This window comes from Pseudonaja textilis, chromosome 2 (assembly GCF_049901715.1).
Source record: "Pseudonaja textilis isolate UNSWEBS1 chromosome 2, rPseTex1.2, whole genome shotgun sequence".
Taxonomy (NCBI): domain Eukaryota; kingdom Metazoa; phylum Chordata; class Lepidosauria; order Squamata; family Elapidae; genus Pseudonaja; species Pseudonaja textilis.
In genome coordinates, this window is record NC_141991.1 from 136760213 (window position 1) to 136782191 (window position 21979).

Sequence of the window (21979 nt, forward strand, 5' to 3'; positions counted from 1 at the left end):
CCTACTCATTTCCTGAATTATTCACATACTTCTGTACCGATCCTAAACTATACCATAAGTCCAGTCCCGTACACATTACCTTGGGCCTGCAGTTTAGCCAACTCTTCACTCAAAGCATCATAGGATTCTTCCAAGTTCCGTTTCTTCAGCTCCACACTCTGCATGTACTCAGTAAGTGAACGGATCTTGGCTTCATGCTGAGAAGATAAGGAAATGTAAGCAAGTAAGAGATCCCTTTCACAAACAAAGTCCAGATTCCAGACTTCCCAATCTCATTTTCTATAAGGAAGAATTCAATTTTTTGCTTGTTCAAGCTTGGAAACCGTCCTCTCTCCTTAAATTCATCTTCAGAGTTGCAAAATAAAGAGGGGACCAAGCAATCCAAAAGCCCCTTCCATGCTGCATTTCAAGGGCACAGTACCCTTGAAGTTTACAATACAATTCTATGCAAGTATATCCAGAAGCTGCAATCAATAGGACCGCTTCTAAGAACACATGAATCATTAGATTAGACTAGGATTAATATTAATTAGATGGATCATTAATGATTATTTGAATCAGGACATGTTTTGGGAGCAAAAAATATCCAGCGTATGTGCTTGTGGGTGTAGATGTGTTGTGTGCTTTCCCCATTTCACATACACTCTCATAAAGTTCTTCATGGAGCTGTAGAATTAATGAACACTCACTAGCAGAATTTTTTAATTAAAAGAAAGGAATGTCTGTGTGATCCAGAACCAGAAAATAAAAAAGGGGGAAAGAATTTAACTTATCTTCAATCTGCTACTTCTCTGATCCCATTTTAAAAATTGGTATCGAGAATTATGACATGCAACAGCATGAAATCTGGCCCCAGAGATACATCTCAAAATATTAAATATTAAAACGGAGCTTTGTGTTTCAAAGTGATCTATAATTAGTTTCCTCGTTATTTTCAAATGCACTTAGAAGCAGTTGTGAAAAGCTGGAAAATGGATTAGAACAGTGGCATTTGAGAAAGATGGATAATATATGAACTAGTGTTTGAAAAAATGGAAATAGGAGAAAAGTTAAGCCCTCTCCTCTGTGATTTAAGAACAAACAAAAATCCCACTTTGAGGTTAGCTTCCCATGACACCTGCTCCACAGTTTGGGCTGATCCATTATTACAGATATTACAATGTCCAAAAGAATATTAAAATGCCTATCTGTAAACAGCTGAGTATGTGCTTCTGGTCATTCTGCTGGAGCTTGGTCTCCCAGATATGTATGTATAAATACTTAAAGATACATGCCAACCCTTTATGCAATGATAGCAATGGTATCTTCCTGTGCACAAGGAAAATGCACATTTGGGGGAGCTTCATCTCCCTACTGAAATAATGATAGTAGCAATAGACTAGATCAGCAAGACCAGTGGTGCAAGCTCCAAAGCTCCTGAATGACTAGACCCTGAACCAAAGCTGGAACCAGTCATCTAAGATAAGGTGTCCTTGAATTAGGAACCCTCACTGATCTTCCCCAAAAGACTTCCCACTTTATCTATCCTCCTTTATGCTGGAGCTTCAAGTTTCCTGATGCCTGTTTATAGGAGCTGACCAAGAAATAACAGAAAGCCAGGATACACAAGGAACTAATTCTTTAAGGCTTTTTTTCAAGCTTTCTCCGACATAGTCCTTTCCTACCAGCATGGGAGATCATCCCTTTTCTACTCCAGATTGGAAGAAAAGAAAGCCAGTGAAATTCCCGATCCAATACGATTTCCTTTTATACCTCCTAGTTCTCAAACATAGATGGAAAACTCTAAAACCGAGATGGGTAGCCTATAAATCCCAAATACTGCTGAATTATAATTTCCATCAATCTCAGCCAGTGGTGGGATTCAAATTTTTTTACTACCGGTTCTGTGGGCGTGGGATGGTGGGCGTGGCAGGGGAAGGATACTGTAAAATCTCCAGTCAGAGGTGGTATTTGCCGGTTCTCTGAACTACTCAAAATTTCCGCTATTGGTTCTCCAGAACTGGTCGGAACCTGCTGAATACCACCTCTGAACCTCACCCAGCATGGTGAGTGATGAAAGATGGAGGGGATGTTAATTCAATAAGATCTGGAGTACCAGAGATTCCTTCCCCAGATTGTGAAAATCTAGGCGCTTTTCTATGTTCCTCTTATTTCTTCTACCCTTTTCTGGTTCCTCTTATTTCTTCTACCCTTTTCTGGTTCCTCTTATTTCTTCTACCCTTTATCAGTTTTAAATGCCACAGCTAGTGTCCTTTCATCCCCACTTTCACAGAATCTGACCTGAGAAATGAGAAGCTGGCAGGAAGACAATTCCCGTCCTGTCACCTCCATCTTGCGGTGGCACTCAACTTGAAGACCTTCCAGCTGACGGCAACGCTTCACAACGGACTTCACTTCTGATTTGATCTTGCTGATGTAGAGCCGGGCAACAGTAAATTCTTCCTCAATGGCACCACTAATCTCTATTGGCTAGAAATTAATGATTTAAAAAGAGAACATATTATTTGAGGAATATACAGGTAGTACTCTACTGAAAAATGTGATTTTTCACAGTTATGATCTTTGTAGCATTCCCATGCTCACATAATTAAAATTAAGATACTTGGCAACTGGTTCAAGTTTATGATGGTTGAAGTGTCCCAGGGTAATGTGAACATCTTTTGCAACCTTCTGACAAGTCAAGTCAGTAGGGAAGCCAGATTCACTTAACAACCAGATTACTAACTTATCAACTGCAATGATTCACAACAGCTGTGGCAAAAAAGGACAATAAAATGGGGAGAACTCACTTAACAAATGTCAACAGAAATTTTGAACTCAATTGTGGTCATAGGTCGAGAATTGTCTGTAGTTCAATGTATGATTCTAAGAAGCAGAACTGTTTATACAGCCTTCCTTCTTTCCTTTGCTCATCATATGACACTGTTCCCAGATCACTAGATTCCACTATTTTCTAAGTAGTTTGTCTCACTTTCTTCAATTTTGTTTGTGGTAAGGTCAGCACTAAATACTTTAAATCAGGGATATCAAACTCGCGTTGTCACAGCATTGTCATGTGACGTATTGTGACTTTCCCCCACTACATTAAACTGGGCATGGGTGTGGCCAGCGTGTGATGTATTCGGCCTGCAGGCCCTGAGTTTGACACCCTTACCTTAAATGAACCCTTCTATTTCCATTTTTAATTGGACACAACATTTAAAAGGCCATGATTAAATAGAGCAAAGAAAAAAATAGGAATTTCCCCAGATCCATCTTATATGTTTCTAAACTGAGAGTGAATGACTACTTTTCTTCTTTCCAAACATTGACACCCCCCCCTAATCAGCTGCTTACCAGTTTGATTTCACCGTTGCCCACAATGACACTGAATTCACTCAGATCCTTCATAAGTCCGTTGAGGACCTCAGCAATACGTTTGCGCTGGTGCCCACTGAATTCCTGTAGGCGTTGCAACTCTGATTCCAAAGACAGCATGGTGGCCTGCAAAGATAAAGACAACTATGGCTTATCCACCTCAAAGAGAATTCCTCTGGTTTAGAAATGTGGCACCCTCAATTTTAGTTAAAGGGAAAAAACCTTAATTTCCGTAATTAATTTAATTAATTCTTAAATTAATTATTTAATTTCTCAAGTGTCTTAATTTAAATGTAAACCCTCTGGTAGGAATTAGATTATAGAAAACAAATAAGAAGAAAAAGATGGTTTAAACTTGAACGTATGCAAGGGCTCTGAGTAAATATCTAATTGGAGATCCATTGCACGTCCATTCCCTTTGTTATGGGAATGGAAGTTCCACTAGTTAAACCAAAAACAAAGGCCATAGCTTTATTAGCCTGATCTATGAACACCTGGCACTGCAGTTCTGGAATCTTCTGGAGTTCTGGAATCACTGCAGTTCTGGAACCTTTCTCTAAGGAATCTCTCTATACCACTATTGGTATTCTTTAGTTACTCAATGGCTTTTTAAGAAACTTTACTAAATCCTTTTGAAGTTTTGATGAATGCATTGATTCTAGAAAGGCAACATTTGAACCTGCTAAATTTTAACTCGTGTTTTACAGTTCTGCAAGGAGATCTTGGCACTTACCACTTTCTGAGACAACTCATCCACCAATAGCTGATTCTGCTGACTCTTCTCTTCTACCTCCTGGGATTTCTGATCATAGTTGACAGCCAGTTCCTCCAGAGCTTGCAGTACTTCCTTTACCTCTTCCTTAGCAGAATCATTCTCAGACTGCAGATGGCTTAGTTCCTGCTGCACTTTTTCATTGTCCCCACGAGTGGACATTAGAAGCTTTTCAGAGGGAAAAGGCAGGGTGAGTTAGTGAGTAGTTTGAGAAATATCAGGGGAAATATAAAAAAGGAAGAAGAACAGGAAGGCCAAGTTTGGGTGATGTAAAAAGAGGTAGAAATATAGAGAGATACACAGTGCTAAAAAATAGACGGGCGTTACTGTTATATTAGTCTACTCTACCCAATTGCCTTCTGATAATATCTCCATTCATTCCAGTCAGGTGTAGCTTGCTTAAAATTATCACAGCTGTAATCTAATACAGCCTGAGGACACCTAACTGGGGAAGACTGGAATACAATTACAGTATTTAATTAAAGTGATGGGAAGACCAAGGACAAAATCCATAGCCAGCTACTAAGCTTATTAGTCAATGCTGGACACATCATTATCTCTCACAGGACTGTTGGGAGGGCAATGTGATGTGAAAGAATGATCTATGATATCATCTGTTCCTTTGAGGAAATTTCGGCTGGCTTAAACCAAATAACAAAGATGAAAAGTCAAGGTACATTTTTATGCATGCCTGTGCATAAAAGTACTCTTAGGAAATTGCTCACCTCCTCCTGGTCCAGCATCTGCTCTTTTAGTTTCTCCATCAGTTGGCTCTGCTGATTAATTTCATCATCCTGATTGGACAAAAAGATGTCACTGCTAACTACCTTATGCTGTGATCATGGTTTTAGACAGGTAAGGCTCAAAGAAAAGACATTGTGAACGAGATGGGGTTAAAAAGCAACCCAGGAGAAGTTTACATGGGACGGAGAAGAGATCTCTACCTTGTCATCAAGCTGCTTGTAGAGTTTGCGGATCTCCTCCTCATACTTATGCCGCTCTTCATCTGAGATCCGGATGACGATGGAGGAGTTGTTATCATTAATGGGTGTCTCATCACAAGTGTCAGGTACCACCTTTTCCTCATCACTCAATTGCTCTGTTTCTGGGACATTCTCACCTAAAAATGTTTAAATAGAAGACAAGGGACATTTTCACACACATATTTTACTGCTGTATTTATTATGATTCACAAGGTACCATAGTGCCTTTCAAGGACAGATCTGTGCAATGATTACATGAGAAATCACACGTTTTCACCATCTTAGAAATGTGAAGTCCATTCAGAGGAATCAGAATTAAGGAAACTAGATGCCTTTTTCCAGTGCTAGACAAACTGCAGTTCAAGGCCATTTTGGTCCAAATCTCTGAATGGAGAATGGATTATAGCATTAATTTTTAAATTTCTATTAAAGGAGTTTTACATCTGTTTCATCATAGGAATAAAGATCAAAAATTCAATGAAGAGAAATTACATTGCACAAGTTTCCAAGTTCACGCCTTAGCATCTCCATCTCCTGACAAAGCTGAATAGTCTGACTTGATATATGACAGTTATCTAGGTTTTTATGACTGTCCCTTGAAGTTCACCTCTCTAAGACCCTTGTCATATCTGCACTTATTATTTAGCTCCTAGGCAACCTGAGGCATCTTTATTACATCATAATACATGCAGCATATGTCTGGGATCACCTGTCCTTAAACTAGATGAAGCAATGTGACATTTCAGGACACTGATAACCATTTTCAATGTCTTTCTATTAGGCAAATGCAGTCTAGCCATAGTCCTTGCTTGCATCCTTTTTAAAAAAATTTCCACTCCAAACATTTATTGGCAGAATAAAAAATGAGGAAATGTGCAATTATCATTGCTTGGTTACAGGTACAAATAAAATTTACCCCCAAACCAGCCTTTTGTTCATATCTTATAATGTCAACATATGCTTGATATACAGAAAATACATCTTGATATACAGGAAATATATCTACTGCTAATCTCGCAATTTTGAAAGAGCAAACGGGAATGCGGTCCACAGCAAAGCAAAGAGGACCTTGGTTTTCTTTGCATCCAACTTACCATTGCGCCAACGTCCTAGCTCAGCCTCCAACTTGACAATTGTCTCCTTGAGGGTCTTGTTCTTCTCCTTCTCCTTCTCAAATTTCTTCTTCCATTGTTCTGCTGTCAATTCCAGATTCACCGATGCTGTATTCTTGATTGTCTTGGCTCTGAAATGGAAGAGAACAGCTTTATGGATAAGACTTTGCTTTGTTTAGTTGATGTTCTGCTTTGATTGATTGATCGATTGTGCCAACTTGTTTTCGACTCCTAGCAACTACATGGCTATGTTTTCTTCATGATAATATATCCATAATCGGACCTTTCAGGTTTTCCAACAATGCACTCATTGCCACCAGAATTGAGTCCAGTCACCTTGCTGCTTCTTTTTCCTTCCAAGTGATATGGCCGGCAGCAGGTGTGGACGGCTGAGGAGAGTGAGGACTCAGATGAGGGGCCAGGATCATTAGGGAGTGGACTGCTGCCTTCAGAGATTGTGGAGGCTGGCAGCAGCGATGAGGAGGTTCCCGAGGAGCCTGTGCCAAGTGCATGTGTGTGCAGGGCTGCTCAAAGGAAAGAGCAGCTGCAGCAGCACGGGCAACTCGGCAGTAAGGCTGCAAGGTAATGGCCTCTCCTTCAAGAAGATAAAAGCCAGCTGTGAATCAGATGTTCTTTGTAGGAAGCAAAAACGTTTTGAAACTCCAGCCTCATGGACATTGCAGTATCTTCAGTTGGTATTTGAAGACTCTTGTGTTTTAAAATATTTCTTATCTGTTATTTTTGGCAGCCTCGCACAGTTTTGGTGAGGCTTGTGCTTATCAAAGATAATTAGTTTGCAGCAGCCTTTTAACCGGGGATTCGTAAGAATCATTAAAAGGTTTCTGTTCTCTTTGGTTTGTTTTTGTTTTATTGGAAAAGGGTTTGGGTCAGAACACCAAGACATCCCGTTACACCCTATCCATTATACTGATCATCTTCCTAGTATTAACATAGATGGCTGAAACTCTAAAAATACAGGAAGCTCTTACTATACTACATTGCTCATTGACTAGCAGTAATAGGTTTTAAAGCTAGAGTTTACCTCAGCAGAAGATGCTTATGATCAAACCTTGGCTCTTTCCATGCAAGGCTTGTGCTCCACAGCTGAAGTCAGTCCTTTCCTCAGATGCCTCATCTCCGAAATAGCAGCAGAATAATTTTACCTGGCTATTCCTATAGCACGGTGGTGGGATTCAAAAACTTTTACTACCAATTCTGTGGGCGTGGCCATGTGACTGGGTGGGCGTGGCTTTTTTTGCAGCCCCCACTTGTTTTGGGGAGCTTCCTAGCCACAGAGGAGCTTCGGGGGGGTGGGTTGCTCTCCTAAGGCTCCTCTGCGGCTCTGGAAGAAAAGGAACAGAGCATGGGAGGGGCATGCAGCACCCCTTCAAGCTCCATTTTGGGAGCTTCCTAGCCTCAGAGAAGCCTCGGGGGGCATTTTGCTCCCCTAAGGCTCCTCTGGGGCTCTGGAAGCAAAAAATGGAGGGGGGCTGAGTTCCTCCTCCATTTTTGCCTTCCTGGGCCTCAGCAAGGGGAATCCCGACACAGCTGATCTTATCTACAGCTGATTGTCAGGAGGGGGAAAAAAAGAAAAAATACCTTAGGCAAATGTCAGGCAGGCGGGCAGGGTGAGCGAGCATCGGGCGGGAGGGTGACCAGGTGGGGGGGGCGTGGCCAGCCAGAACTTACTACCGGTTTGGCTACCCATGCCAAATTCTTGCTACCAGTTCGCCCGATCCGGTGCAAACTGGCTGAATACTACCACTGTTATATCAGCCTTTTCAAAATGCTATTCAAAATACGTATCCATTCAAAAAGCAATTCTGTCAGTATGCTTACCGCTGTCCAAACATGAGAGTAGATTTGGTCTCAGCATCATTATAGCTGGAAGGAGAGCAGCAGATAAACATTGTGGTGCGGCAGTTCCCACCTAGGGAGTCTTGTAGGATACGGGTCATCTTGCTATCTCGGTAGGGCACATAGCTTTTCTGCATAAGATAATGGGAGTGAACATATTTGGCCTTTTTCACACAAAATTGACCACAGAAATGCCAATCTATTCACAGTTCTTATCAATTAAAAAAAACAACAACCAATGGACAGGGACATCCAATAGACAGGGACAAGCAAACTCATCTAGAAATTTCATCTTTCAGATAGGAAGGGAAAACCTAAATCATCAGAAGCAAATAATTAATATTTAGCAGCATATTTTCTAGCGCAGTCAACATATTCCCAGCAGTTCTGACTGTATCAGATGCTTTTGCTACATCTTTCCCCAAATTGATGTTCTTCAAGCCTGTTGATCCATTATTCCCAGAAGTCCCAAGGTCATATCAGCTATGAATTTTGTGAGTTATTTTGGGGCTATAACTTGAGATATTAGGCCAACTCCCATACTCCCCAAACAGCTGGTAGATTATGTTTCCCCTTGGTTGTGTTAATTGGAAGGGTTGTTAGTTTTGTCTGTTGGTTGCTGCTTATGTTATTTATCGTTTTGTTTATTGCTTTCATTCCACCCGCTGTCATGTACTCGGGTTGGGTGGCCATATAAATGTAATAAATAAATAAAACTCTAGATATCCATATAGCATAAGGATGGGGAAAACTGGCCAGCAATCTTTTTGTTAAGGGATGCACGACTCACTGTGCCCTCAGCCAGAGCTGAGATAACATTCCCAAGTGCCGACAGAGATTTATTGATATTCTTGGCTTCATCCAACACAGCTCCCTCAGCTCCAGTCTTGCTGACCTGCCAGGAGAAGGCATTTGTTTATTATAGTGGAAATAAATCTCTGTGTTATATGGACTAAATCCTAAATGAGACTTTCTTCTCTGAATAAACATGCTTCCTAGGTATTGGGAGAAAACCAACGGACCCAACTAGAAGGCTCAGAAGAATTGGGACAGACATGGACACCAATGAAAAGTAATTGTCCCAAACATCTGAAAGGTATTTCAGTCCAAAAACAGCTCAAGCAAACTCCTTATCAATTCCTTTGGGTGGCAGACAGTTATGGCTGGCAAATCAGGGCCTAATCTCCCATTCAGTGATTTCCCAAAACACTATTCAGATTTGCCACCTAATTGCATTTAAGGCACATAGCTCTCTGGAGATCCCTAAGATACTGATTTGGAGACCCAACATTCAAATAATGGGTTTCCTGATGCTCAGGAGAGGAGAGTGCAACATTTTAACGAGCTTCAAGATATATATATTATGAAGGCATTGCTGAGATACAGTATGTGTATGATGCTCACATTGCACTTGTGTCAGAAGCATCAAGGCGCTTCTGGATTAAAAGTTTTAGCAGGTGGCATCATTGTTTTCCAGGGGACACCCAGTTTGGGGCTCCTTTCATGTTCCTGGCAGGAGCTGGAGCAAAGGCCGGGTGCTCGCCCCACCCCTTGCCAGGACTCAGGTTTCAAACACAAGCTTGCTAACCTCCAACCCAGCATCCTAACCACACAAGTCACCCTGCTCCTTATGTATGATGTGATCTTAGTTTATGAAATAAATAACTCTGCTTGCTTCCCCGCTCAGATCTCTTTTAAGCCCCGAGCACCTTTTCGCTGCCAGCCAAATCCACCAGGTAAAGCTTCCCACTCAGTTTTTGCTCAGTCTCCATGTTCTCCTGTTTAATGTTGATAAGGAAGATGCTGTGACTCCGAGAACTGTGCTCATTCATGTCTGCAAGGTTAAGAGAGAGAAAGAGACAAGCCTGTTTTATTTCTCCCCCCAACCCAAAAAAACATCCTGGGCAGAGATTTCCTGCACTGAAACTGTACAATATTCAGCCTAACTGAGGGCTCTTCAAGGTGTGGTGATTGGCAGTATTATTGAAAAAAGCTTAGCAAATGACTTTGTTTTCTGTTTTCTATAATCTTCATATATGCAAGTCTAAAAATAAACATTACAGAAACTTGTAAATTGTTTGATTTGAGACAATAAGCAATTATTATTTAAAGACAGTATCAAAATGCTTCTTCAATTGAATATACTAAGAATTATATTACTTTCAACTCTCTACAGGAAATCCACATTCCACATTCCCCACACCCCACACCCACAAGTCCTATGCAACACTTCGAGTTGCAGAAAAAAAACCCACAACAAAACAAAATAGGTGATAAAATAGTTGCGACTGTTTCCTAATTATAAATTGAGAACCAAAAAAAATTCCTTATGTACAGAAAATTAAATGATAAGCTGGTCTTTGATGCAGGATTTTTTTATATACAGGAACTGGATGATATGTATACTTTTTTCCCCTTCTTTCCTTCAATTGTGTTCAAATCTCACAGACTACCTGGACAAGTTCTTGAAATTTTCTTGGCACATTTTTTTCAAAATTGGTTTGCCATTGCCTCCTTCTTAGGGCTAAAAGACTGGCCCAAGGTCAACCAACTGGCTTCATGTCCAAAACAGTCCTAACCTGATGGCTTAATTACTACACCAAATTGGTTCTCATTTGTATACTAGGCCATACTAAAAGAATATTATCTCCTTACCTTCAGTTTTTTATTAGTCTTAGCCTGTTATCAACTTAGATTTTATACTTTAAGCATGTTTGAGAGTAAGAGACAGCAATGTTCTTACTTTATCTCTTGGTGGCAATTAAAAATCTTGCTGGATGGTTACTGCTTTCTCTCGGCTTTAAATGGAGAGCTGAGATTTCCTGATAATCTCTAAGAACTAACTATCTCTAATCCTGCTCAGCTTTATCAAAATCGGCTGCTGTAACCTTTTAGGGATAGTTCATAGTCGTACTTTGTATTAGTGTATAAATATGTTAATAGGAGCTCATTCAGCCTCACACAGCCATTATTATATAGATCTGGATTATATAGGTGTCTTTGTCTGCCCCTTCCTGAAAGTTACATCTCCACTGCCTACACACCAGTGGTGGGATTCAAACATTTTTACTACCGGTTCTGTGGGTGTGGCTTGGTGGCCGTGGCTTGGTGGGCGTGGCAGGGGAGGGATGCTGCAAAATCCCATTCCCTCCCCACCCCACTAACCTGCTTTCCAACTCTGTTCTCTTGTGCAGGGCAACAAAAGAAGACCCAGACGATCAGCTGGGACTTGAAAGGCAGAGAAGAGATGGGGACGGGGCCAGTCAGAGGTGGTATTTGCTGGTTCTCTGAAGTACTCAAAATTTCCGCTACTGGTTCTCCAGAACTGGTCAGAACCTGCTGAATATCACCTCTGCTACACACATAGTCTATGTTCCGTCCTTCAGAGCATGGTTCTTACAATCTTAAGCGATATCACTCTGATTTTCCCCGAGTACAAGAACTTTTCTTACATTTTCTTCAGTCTGTGACCAACTGAACCAATGAAGGAGTTGCTCCAAAGCCTGTGGCACAGAACATGATTTTCCATTCTTTGAGCTAACCAAAACTGGCTGCTCAAGGATTTCCAATGTCTTGCCACCAATTCCCACCCCATCCTGGCATCTTCTGCCTGAAATCACTGCCTCAATCTGACATAAACAACCCCCTTGTTTTTGCTGCTTTTCTGGTTCTGCAAAAGCAAAGGAGGTACAAAATTCTCAGGGAAAAAAAAAACACTTGAAAATGCCCTAGTGAACCAGACTTTATTCCTGTCTTGTGTATGGGCTCCCCAACTGCCTGCTCCATACACCATCATCCTTTCCCAATTGCCTGTCTTCAAAACTCACTGGTGACAGCCACATGGCGGTTGGATTTTCCTTCATCAATCACATCCAGGATTTCTTCAGGGCTGGAGACAAACCGTTCAGTGCAACCCTTAAGCAAAAAAAGAGAAAAAAAGAGAGAGTATTTTGTTCCTGGTCCCATCATTCCCTTCCGCTAATTGCCATGCTTTGTTCCTAGGTATCTCCCTCAGCCTTGCATCTCTATAACTTTTCGTGATTTGTCTCAAAGGTGGCAGCTGGACTTCTTTTTTTCCTTGAGGAAGACGTTTCGCTTCTTATCCAAGGAGCTTCTTCAGTTCTGACTAACTTTCTTGGATGAGAAGTGAAATATCTTCCTCAAGGAAAAAACAAAGTCCAGCTGCCTTTTGGAAAAGCACCCCTGAGATAACCATGATCTGGATGACTGAGAATTTCCATAGGCTTCATGTCCTAGGAAATTCTCTGTGACAGAAGTGGGTGATTTAGTGCCTTCTGTTTGTAAGGGGCTACAAACTCCCACAATTCCTTGCCATTGGCTTTGCTACTTGGGATTGATGTAAAAATGTATACATTTGGATAATATAATCACTTAAATCATCTGGAGATTGTCCATCTAAAAAAGTATATCTAAGAAGAGCAGAGAATCTATCACATACAATACTGTAGATCCTATTTTTACATAAGTCTCTCTATTACGTGGTGTTTTTTAAAATAGCAGAACTTCTTTTAAGATGCAATGCTTTCGTTTATTTTAGTACTACAGTACCTAAAGACAGACTTTTCAATCTTGCTCCTCTAGATATAAAATTTGATACTGAGATTGACCATTGCCCAGTATTGATTATTTTTTAGGAAATGTCTTAGTTCAATTTCCCAACCAACTCACCTTCACAAATGGCACACGGTTCTTATCCTCATGAACAGAGAGATTGGTCTTCGTCACTGTGAATGAAGAAGAAATGGGTCCAACAGAGCTCAATGAATCCAAGGAAATATGTTTTATTTAATTTACCAGCTATCCTCACAACTGCCAAAATTCTTCCCAAGCCATTGATTTGTTCTATCTCCTGGCTCGGTCTCCACCCCATTGATATTTCATATCCCTTGAAGTTTGCTCACCATCTAGCAGATCACGGATTTTGTCCAGGTAGATTTCGAAGTAAGAAACCTGAGAGGGGAAAGAATAAAGAAATAAAAAAAAATGGGGAGATGGGAATTGCCTATGCTCTGGTCCTCAAGGACACATGCCTTTCAAGCAGCAAACAACTATCCGCTCTCAAGACATTCCAGACAGGTAACTTGAACCTTCCAGATGGGAACTCATAAGCTTTTAGCCTTTTTATAACAAATACAATGGAGCAACAGGACAAAAAAAGCAAGTTTCTATCAATCTACTGGGTTCCAAATATGGTGAATCACAGTTCCTCTCAGTCCTTAACTTGTAGATCTAGCATGTCTTTAGCAGGGCTGGCATTAAGAGAACCTGCCATTCGAAGACACAGGACCTCTGCCATCATCTGGTTGTTTTCCCTAGAGGGCATGAACTGCACAAGTTGGCGCAAGAAAGCAAGTGGTGGGACACCTGCCCAATGTTCTAAGAACCTTCTGGAGTTAAGGAATAGGACAGAATGCTTTAGGCAAATAAGTAACAAGCACTACCTATATCACTGGTCCCTCCTTGTACTGTTGTATGTCTCTGACCTTAATGTGGAACTCCAGGTTCTCATCCATGGAATAGATATGGTTGAAGATGTCCTGGGCAATGCGTGGGATGATGCCCATGAGCTGGGGATCATGCAGCTTGCCCTAGTGGAACAGAAAAGTTGACAGTAAGTTCAAAAAGCCCTCCCAAATTCTTCAGGTAAGCTTCATTCTTGAAACCTAGGACCTAACTGCAGATGCTACTATCAGGCCAAAGTTTTCTAGTTAGAGACCAGGTTTTAAAATGTATATGTGAGAAACCTCCTCACCTCCATGGTGTGAGTCTTTCCAGAAGACGTCTGCCCATAGGCAAAGATGGTTCCATTGTATCCAGCCAGCACATCTGCAAAAAAAAAAAAAGGGGGGGGGGAATGAAGGACAAAAATAAATAGCCATTTTTAATGGATCTTGTTTATTCTCTTTCTGCTGCCCCACCCAAGCAATCCTACTAAGCCCCTGATAGTCTCCCAATGCCCAGACTGACCTTTGACAATCTGCATGGCACAGGCATGATACACTTGTTCCTGTGTAGTGTTGGGTGGGAAGACCCGGTCAAAGACATAAGGCTTGCCCTGCAGAGGGACACAGATAGATATCATAGTAGATTAGAATACCCAAATGTTGACATGAATTTTCCAGCTGTATTCTTCCTGAAAAAGGGTGCCCAGAGGTCTAGATGGGACAAAATAAAATCAGATTAATCCCCTCCATAATTGAACTGCTATATCTCAGTAGGCATTCAGAACACAGAACACTGGATCCAGTATTATTTCACCCGAAGTCTGATACATACTTGGAGGGGAGGGAGAGGGTGAGGGATCCCGAACTCACAGCTGTTACTTAAATCACAGGTAGAGGCCGTAATGGGTAGCTTTTGCTCCACTTCAGCTGATGATCCAGTTATGCTTCTATCTGGACCAAAGACGATGGTGTTATCCCTTGATAACTACTCATCTGGATTACTGTAATAAGACATCTAAAGATGCAGACTTTGGAAGTGACCCAGAAGCGGCAACTGATCGCTCCTGTCATAGTCAATACAGGTAGTCCTTGATTTACAACCACAAGCTCAAAATTTCTGTTGGTAAGTGAGAATTTGTTATGTGAGTTTTGCCCCCTTTTTGGCACAGTTGTTAAGTGAATCACTGCAGTTGTTAAGTTAGGAACGCGGTTGTTAAGTGAATCCGGCTTCTCCATTGACTTTGCTTGTCAGAAGGTTATAAAAGGGGATCACCTAATTCAAAGTGCCAACAATAACTCACAAAGCCCTATATGGCACAGTGTCAGATTACATTTCTCACAAGAGGAAAGCACAGAAAATGACTTATTACCAGAATGGATAAAAGAGTTCTTCAAAACCATGGAGAACTACATTTGTATCCCCAGCCTAAGGGCAAATGCCATTGTCACATCTTTGTGATTCTTACAACAAGAACTTAGAATGGTCTAAGATGGTTCATGGCCACATATTCTGGGAAGCCCAGCCAAGAGTGTACTTGTTTCAGGGAAATGTCCACTGGAAGATGATGTAGCAATTAGAACAGGGAGAAAATAAGGTTTTACTTTCCCCACGAATGAAGCCTTTCAGTTGAATACCTTGCTGAGCATGTGCTTTTCATGTCTTAAGATTTGTATTGATTGTATTTTTCTTTGTTTGTTCGATTTCTTTGGCTGCCCAACTCAATCAATGACTCTGGGTGGCTTACAGTTCCAAAAACATATTACAGTTTCTTCCCCAGTCTATCAAAAAGACTCTGTTTATACAATCCATTTAATCCAGTCAGCCACCAACCTGATGAAAAGTAGTTACTGGCTATTCTAACTATAATAATTAGGTCCAATGTTGCTATGTTATGTAACAGAAAATCCCTAACCACTTTCTCCTGGAAGTGCCTGGTGTTCCATGAATTATTGCACTAGGAATGTATACAAGGCAAAGCTTAATGCCCTACTGGTGGCTGGGCAGACAGTAATAGACTTTGTTTAGGAGCTGCAGCCAATCAGGTCATGCAATGAATTCTGAAAGCAGAGACACTTTTTTCAAAAACTCTATGTCTCCAACTCTATTTTTTGACAGACATCTGGGAGGGCTTTATACACTGCCCCAAATCTTTGTTCAGCTATGGTGTACCCAAAGCACTGCTGACTGAGTATTTGTAATTCAAAACAAGCCTGTTTTAAAATTAAACCACTCTTACCCCATTATTAACCAAGTTATGGTGTTCTCACAATACATTTACCCCACTATTTGGGTTCTGTTTTTGGCAAGACTAATATTTGGGCCAGATCACATGATATATACAGTATACAGGAGAAAATGAGTTCCAGGATAGACTGTGAATAAGGCGCTGTTCAAATGCTGATTTGTCTAAATGTAGGTTAGGTGGCTTTTTAAAACCACTTTGCTGCATCTCTACCAATTACAACAACTATCAAAAAGCAACAATTAAGACAACAGGCATAAGATTGCTCCTGAAATTAGGCACATTGCGGTATTATCCCTGCTGTCATGCCTGTCGGAATCTGATTCAGAGGGGGAGGCCGAGCAGCTGGTAGGGAGTGAAAGTATGGCTGGATTGGCTGTGGAAGAAACTGGGGAAGGGCACAGTCCAGCTGGGCAGAGCAGGAGAGAAGTAGAGCAAGGGAGAGGGAATTCAGAGGAAGACCCAGGCCCACCCCCTCTTCATTCTAGGACACACAGGAACAGAGAAGGAGCAACGTGAGTTGCATGGTTTATGTGGGAGGAAACAGCCCTGATTCCCTTCATTAGCTGCAGCTGGGAACAATGTTTAAAAAGGAAAGCTGTGCACAGCAACTTGTTGGAAGCAAATCATGAGTTATCTGTTATTGTCGAGGCTTATCTGGGTTCCTGGAATCTTCCCAACTGTGTGTGTTTTGTTGGCCTTTCAAATCTGCAATTCCTTCTCCTGCCCTGTCAAGTTAATTGCTGCAGCGTGGTTTGTGTGGATTTTTATTTACAATTTGTACGTACTTTATTTTCGGACTGAATTTCCTCCACTTAAAAACTGTTCTTGGGAGAGTTTTTTCTCCAGCCAAAGGTAACCTGGACATTGGGGGCAAAGCTGGAGGTATTAAAGGGATTCTTCTTACTTATGTGACTGTGTTGCCTTTTTGCCATGCCCTGGGTCATCACACATAAGGAATCTTAAACAAGTAAGGTAGCACTCACGTAGCACACTTTACTTGTAACTGAGTCACACAGTATAGTGAAGGATAAAGTAGCCAAACAGGCTGGCTTTACGCAACAGACTAACCACTTATACAAAAGCTAAACAAGATTAAACCCAAACAATTTAGCATGCTACGTGAATACATCTGCTTATTTTTTTCTGACTTCTGTGTTATGTGAATGCCGCTAAAGGTTATTCAGACCCATTCAAACTACCGACTTGAGACAGTATAATATATACCATGGGAATGTTCGTGCACAATTTCTCAAAAATATGAGTGCCTGACCAGAAAGTCAATTAGACAGTTAGAAAATGATGAGGAAGCTGAACAGCACTGAAAAATATATTCAGTGGTTCAGGTTCAGCTTATTGGACTGGTTTATAGGGCCCAGGGGCACACAAGCAGCTACTTATTTTATGTCCAGGCAGATGTTTTTCCATCTGCAAATGTTATAGGGCCCACGTTTATCATCTGAAAGGCATGTCCAGGACACAAAGCATGTTTTAGCCTGTCATTACTCAACCCATTGTAAGCTGAATAGCAGTGGCCTCTACATATTTTGCATAATAGCGTATGCAGTTAATCTGCACCTGCTTTCTAATTTTACCACATTTATTACATTTGCAAATAGTGAATTACGTCCTACTGCTCTGTTTCTGAGGGAGGCACTCCTTAAATAAAATCTGAGGTTGGGGAGCGGGACGTTAGATGAACAGAACATGACCCTCTTGTAACATTTCTTCTAATATGGCATCCTATCATCTTGCAATAGTCCAAGATTGCAGCCTGAAAAATCAAGGCAATCACTAACATAAAGCAGGGATGCCCAATCTTTTAGGCAGTGGGCATATTTGTAATATTGAAAATCTGTCATGGGCATATTCATATTCATGTGAATGCCACAATAGGCATGGCCAATCACAATTCATTTGCCATATGTATGCACTTCTCCTAACCTTTCCCTCTGATCTCTCAGGATATTCCATACCATCTAAGTTCAATCTTTTAAACAATCTGATGCACAAGGAACCCTGCAAGGTCAGATGCAGGGCTGTCAAACTCCCGAGCCAGATGCGCCATGTACTGGCCACGCCCATGCCCAGTTTAGCGAAGAGGAAAAAAGTCCTAATATGTCACGTGACAATGTGAGTTTGACACCCTTGGTCTAATGGAAGTTTGCTGAGGAGACACTGGCATTCCAGGTACCATGCTGGACAGCTACATGGACAGAAACCAGAGGCAAACTCAGGTTAAAATCACCCTAAATCTCACTACCTAGATTTTTTTAAAATCTGCATTACACTACTTTCTAAAATTTTTCAGATTCTAAAGATTCTCAACCTAATGCAATTAATTGTGCACAACATGCATTTGAATGGGGTGCAGTATACCTTATCCACACAGGAATGTGACCTATTGTGGTCCGCCAGCTGCTAGCAGAGCAGATTTGGTGGACTTGGACGATAAGGAGGTTTGGAGAAGAACTTGGGCCAGTTCTGGAGCCTGGGGAAGGCTCTGATGGATACTCAGCATCAGACACAGAGATGGAGCCAGCATCTGTCTGGCATCTCCCAGCCACCGGAGAGGCAGCTGCCTTTGGAGTCAGAGATGAGTGAGGAGGAAGAACAGCTGGGGCCTGTTCCAGATGCACATATGTGCAGAGCAGATAGGAGAAGTGAACAAGGACAAGGGAGTCGACTCGAGAAGCAAATCAAACATGGATGCTGAATGGCCCCTCCCTGGCTGAGGAATAAATAGAAGTAAAAAGGGAGTAGTGGTCATAGGAGATAATAGTTTACATTTCTGGAGATTTTGCTCATTGTGTTTCTGGCAAAGACTGCCTTGCCAGAACATAATTTGCAGCCTTTCAGGAACTGAAAAGGGCTATTGCTGCAGTTAACTCTTGCCTGGACTTTCGGTTGGTGAATGCAATTAGTTCACAAGATGTAAATAAAGAGGCATTTTTCTTTGCGAGGAGTCTGTTTCTTGCTTTGGCAAAAGCTGGGTCAGAACACCTGTGCTTTCTGCTATTAACTGCTTAGTGTTGACTGCTTTTGAAAATGGCTGTAGGCTGCACTACTGTTTTTAAGGAGAGCTTCTAGATTAATAGATTCCTTCATTTCCCATTGATGTTTAGAATAACCAAATTATATTTTGTTATTTATTCTAATTACAATAAGTTCTATAAAATTACAACACATTTTTGTAACAAAATAATTGCAAGTTCTGATGCTTGGTACAATTTATAGCACCAGTCAGCACCAACTGTTTTAGAGCCTTAAAGATATATTGGTCCTCATGTCTGAAAATTATGGTTAATTCCTCCAAATTGGAAAATACCAATTTGGGGAAAGATTGCATTAGGTCTTCTTTTTCATATATTCTTCTGTGACACATTTTACCATGGAAAATTTGTATCATGCTTTGGTTTACTCCCTTATCAAAATGCTGCATTTAATACTCAAGCTGCATACAAAATTGTTTGAAGAAAGGTGATGAATAAATTAATTCTTACACAGTCAGAAATATACAGCCTCAGTCCATCCCAAAAAAAGAACAGATGGAAACTGTACTTTCTGTCCAAAAACAATCAAATTTAGCCCTTTACAAAGAGTGGGAAGAAAACAGGATGTTTATTAACATTAACAGAAATAATATGATACACAGCAGTTGCTGAAATCATTCAATATGTATTCTTAGCTGTTCTATAATAAATTACTCATTAGAGATTCATGGATTCTTATATGCATGTATAATTAGCTTCAGGCTAGCCTGCCAAAAACTGATAGCTTCCAATTATGGCTTCCCAGTATCAACTTTTTTGTTTGGTGTGACTTGATTATATTTGCTCATTGTACAAGTGGAGTAATGTCCCTCTCATGTCAAAGGTGAGATGATGCATAGGTCATCCTCAACTCATGACCAAAATTGAGCCCAACGTTTCTGTTGTTAAGTGAGATATTTGTTAAGTGAGTTTTGCCCTATTTTATGATCTTTCTTGCCTCAGATGTTAAGTGAACCACTGCAGTTGATCAGTAAGTAACCCGGTTGTTAAGTGAATCTGGCTTCCCCCATTGGCTTTGCTTGTCAGAAGGTCGCAAAAGGAGATCGCATGACCCCAAGACACTGCAGCCATCATAAACATGAACCAGTTGCCAAACAGGAGAATTTTGATCATGTGGCCATGGGGATGCTGCAATGGCCATAAGTGTGAAAAATGGTCGTAAGTTTTTTTTTTCAATACTGTTGTAACTTTGAATGGTCATAAAGTTGAGGACTACCTGTAATAGTATATGGGAATGATCTTGGGGGGCGGGAGGAGGAGAGAGATGCTGCATTGTGAATGATCAGTTAAGAAAGGGCACAGTCTACAGCTGCGTACGGGCAGAAAGGGAGACCCAGAAAGGACCCTTCCTAATCTCCTCAGTCTGTAAAAGAAACAGCAGGAGATTAGTACTATCAAACTTGCAAGATTCTGTTAATGTAATCTTACACTAAAGTAGAATTAGCTGATCTAATCATGTTTCCTGTCCTGTCTACCTGGGAAGGCTGACAGATAATGGGGAGAATCAGAAAAGGTACCAAGTGAGGGGATTACCTCACCTGTTCCTCAGTGATTCTGACACGTTCGTATTTTTAGTGGCAGGGTGGCAGTGGACACAGAACAATAATCCAATTAATAACTGAGCTGTGAAAAAGCACTTAGGTAATTGAGACTGACCAATTTCAAACCTACCCCAGTGTTCATTCAGCGGGTTGAGAGTCTTGTGTAAATTTAAATATGAACACGAACACACACACATGACATAAGCTTTTTATGGGCTAGGCCCCATTCGATCAGAGGCAGCTGCTGAGATGAGTTGGACTTTAAGAAAGCAGAAGTCATCATTTTGCCGCTAGTTCCTTAAGAGGCCTTGAGGATGTTATTTTTGCCACAACAGACCTAACATAACTAGTCCTCTGGAAATTGACTTAGCTAATCGTAGCTTCGTCAGGGCCAATTATATTGAGACACCTAGAATCTGCCATATTTGCTTATCTTCACAGCCTCTCCTAGTACTGCTGGATGGGATGATCAGGTTCTGTAATGAAAAGACCAAGGCCTCTGAGACTGCAGCTGTATTATGTAAAAGCAGATGTGATGCCTTTTTTTGGACTTAACGTAGGGGAAGGAGGCAGATGGCTCTGCTATCAGCTATTGCTCTACTACTGTCTCTTCGGTGTGACAGTTTTGGGGTTCAGCAGGAAAGTTAAGAAGGTCAGACTATGAAAGGGCTTCAACTAAGCAGCTTTGAAAAAAGTCAACTCCCATATCCAATTCAAACAGTCAGTGGGAATTACCTTTAGATCACGACTGGCATTTAGTTAAAGAAATGAGCAATGTGCTTAATTCACCTGCTATGATTAAGCAGAACTTTAGCCAAAGGACACAGCAGAACATAAGAGAGTTGCCCAGATAATTTCATTAATTGCATAATTGTGCCCTTCTAACATTTTTTTCTGCCACATTCTCCTGATGTTGTCTTTCCTGAACAGCTTCACGTAGGTATTTAATCGGCGTTTTCTATAGCCGTGTAGGATTTCAGAAATAACTTGGAAAAATTATCTGAAGCATGAAAAAGCACAACAGTATTAATCTACAAGATGGAGGTCCTGAAAGAATATTTAGAGACCACATGGACGGGGTTAAACAAGTCCATGCTCAATCTCTGAAGGAAGGAATCTAAAAAACTTTTACATAATCTCATCTGTTGGGCAGAAATAATTGAAGAAGATTGTCCCAAAATATCATATCATGTGTGATCATATGTGATATGTGATCATATCAAGAGCAACTGCATTCTCTTCGCTGATGTAAAGCTATTCAACACCACAGGCAATACCGCTACCCTTCAAAAAGACCTCGACTATGTATCAGAATGGTCAAACAAATGGCAATTTCAAATCTCAACAAATAAATGCTCTGTCCTACATATTGGCAAAAAAAATCAGAAAATAAAATACAGGCTGAATAGTCATAGACCTTGTTGATCATCCAAACTCCATCAAGGATCTTGGAGTACTCATCTCTAATGATCTAAGTGCTAGAGCCCACTGTAACTACATAGCCAAAAAGGCGTTAAGAGTTGTTAACCTAATCTTACGTAGCTTTTTCTCTGGTAATATTACACTAATAACTAGAGCATACAAAACATTTGCTAG

The 21979-nt window shown here is 40.9% G+C and overlaps 1 protein-coding gene across 3 annotated transcripts in view; it reads right to left on the minus strand.

Moving 5' to 3' along the window:
• The window catches only part of KIF5A (kinesin family member 5A), a 60444-nt gene that overhangs the window by 18352 nt on the left and 20113 nt on the right, over nt 1-21979 (minus strand). For all 3 annotated transcript variants that reach the window (XM_087925443.1, XM_087925442.1, XM_087925441.1), the window contains exons 2-17: nt 14070-14157; nt 13855-13928; nt 13586-13690; nt 13004-13052; nt 12771-12826; nt 11909-11996; nt 9791-9915; nt 8872-8976; nt 8064-8212; nt 6207-6355; nt 5074-5249; nt 4855-4923; nt 4091-4297; nt 3337-3483; nt 2281-2469; nt 80-197 (exon numbers count right to left, since the gene is read on the minus strand). In XM_087925443.1, coding sequence (XP_087781569.1) covers nt 80-197; nt 2281-2469; nt 3337-3483; nt 4091-4297; nt 4855-4923; nt 5074-5249; nt 6207-6355; nt 8064-8212; nt 8872-8976; nt 9791-9915; nt 11909-11996; nt 12771-12826; nt 13004-13052; nt 13586-13690; nt 13855-13928; nt 14070-14157 — 1894 coding nt within the window. The remainder of the gene's footprint in view (nt 1-79; nt 198-2280; nt 2470-3336; nt 3484-4090; nt 4298-4854; nt 4924-5073; nt 5250-6206; nt 6356-8063; nt 8213-8871; nt 8977-9790; nt 9916-11908; nt 11997-12770; nt 12827-13003; nt 13053-13585; nt 13691-13854; nt 13929-14069; nt 14158-21979) is intronic.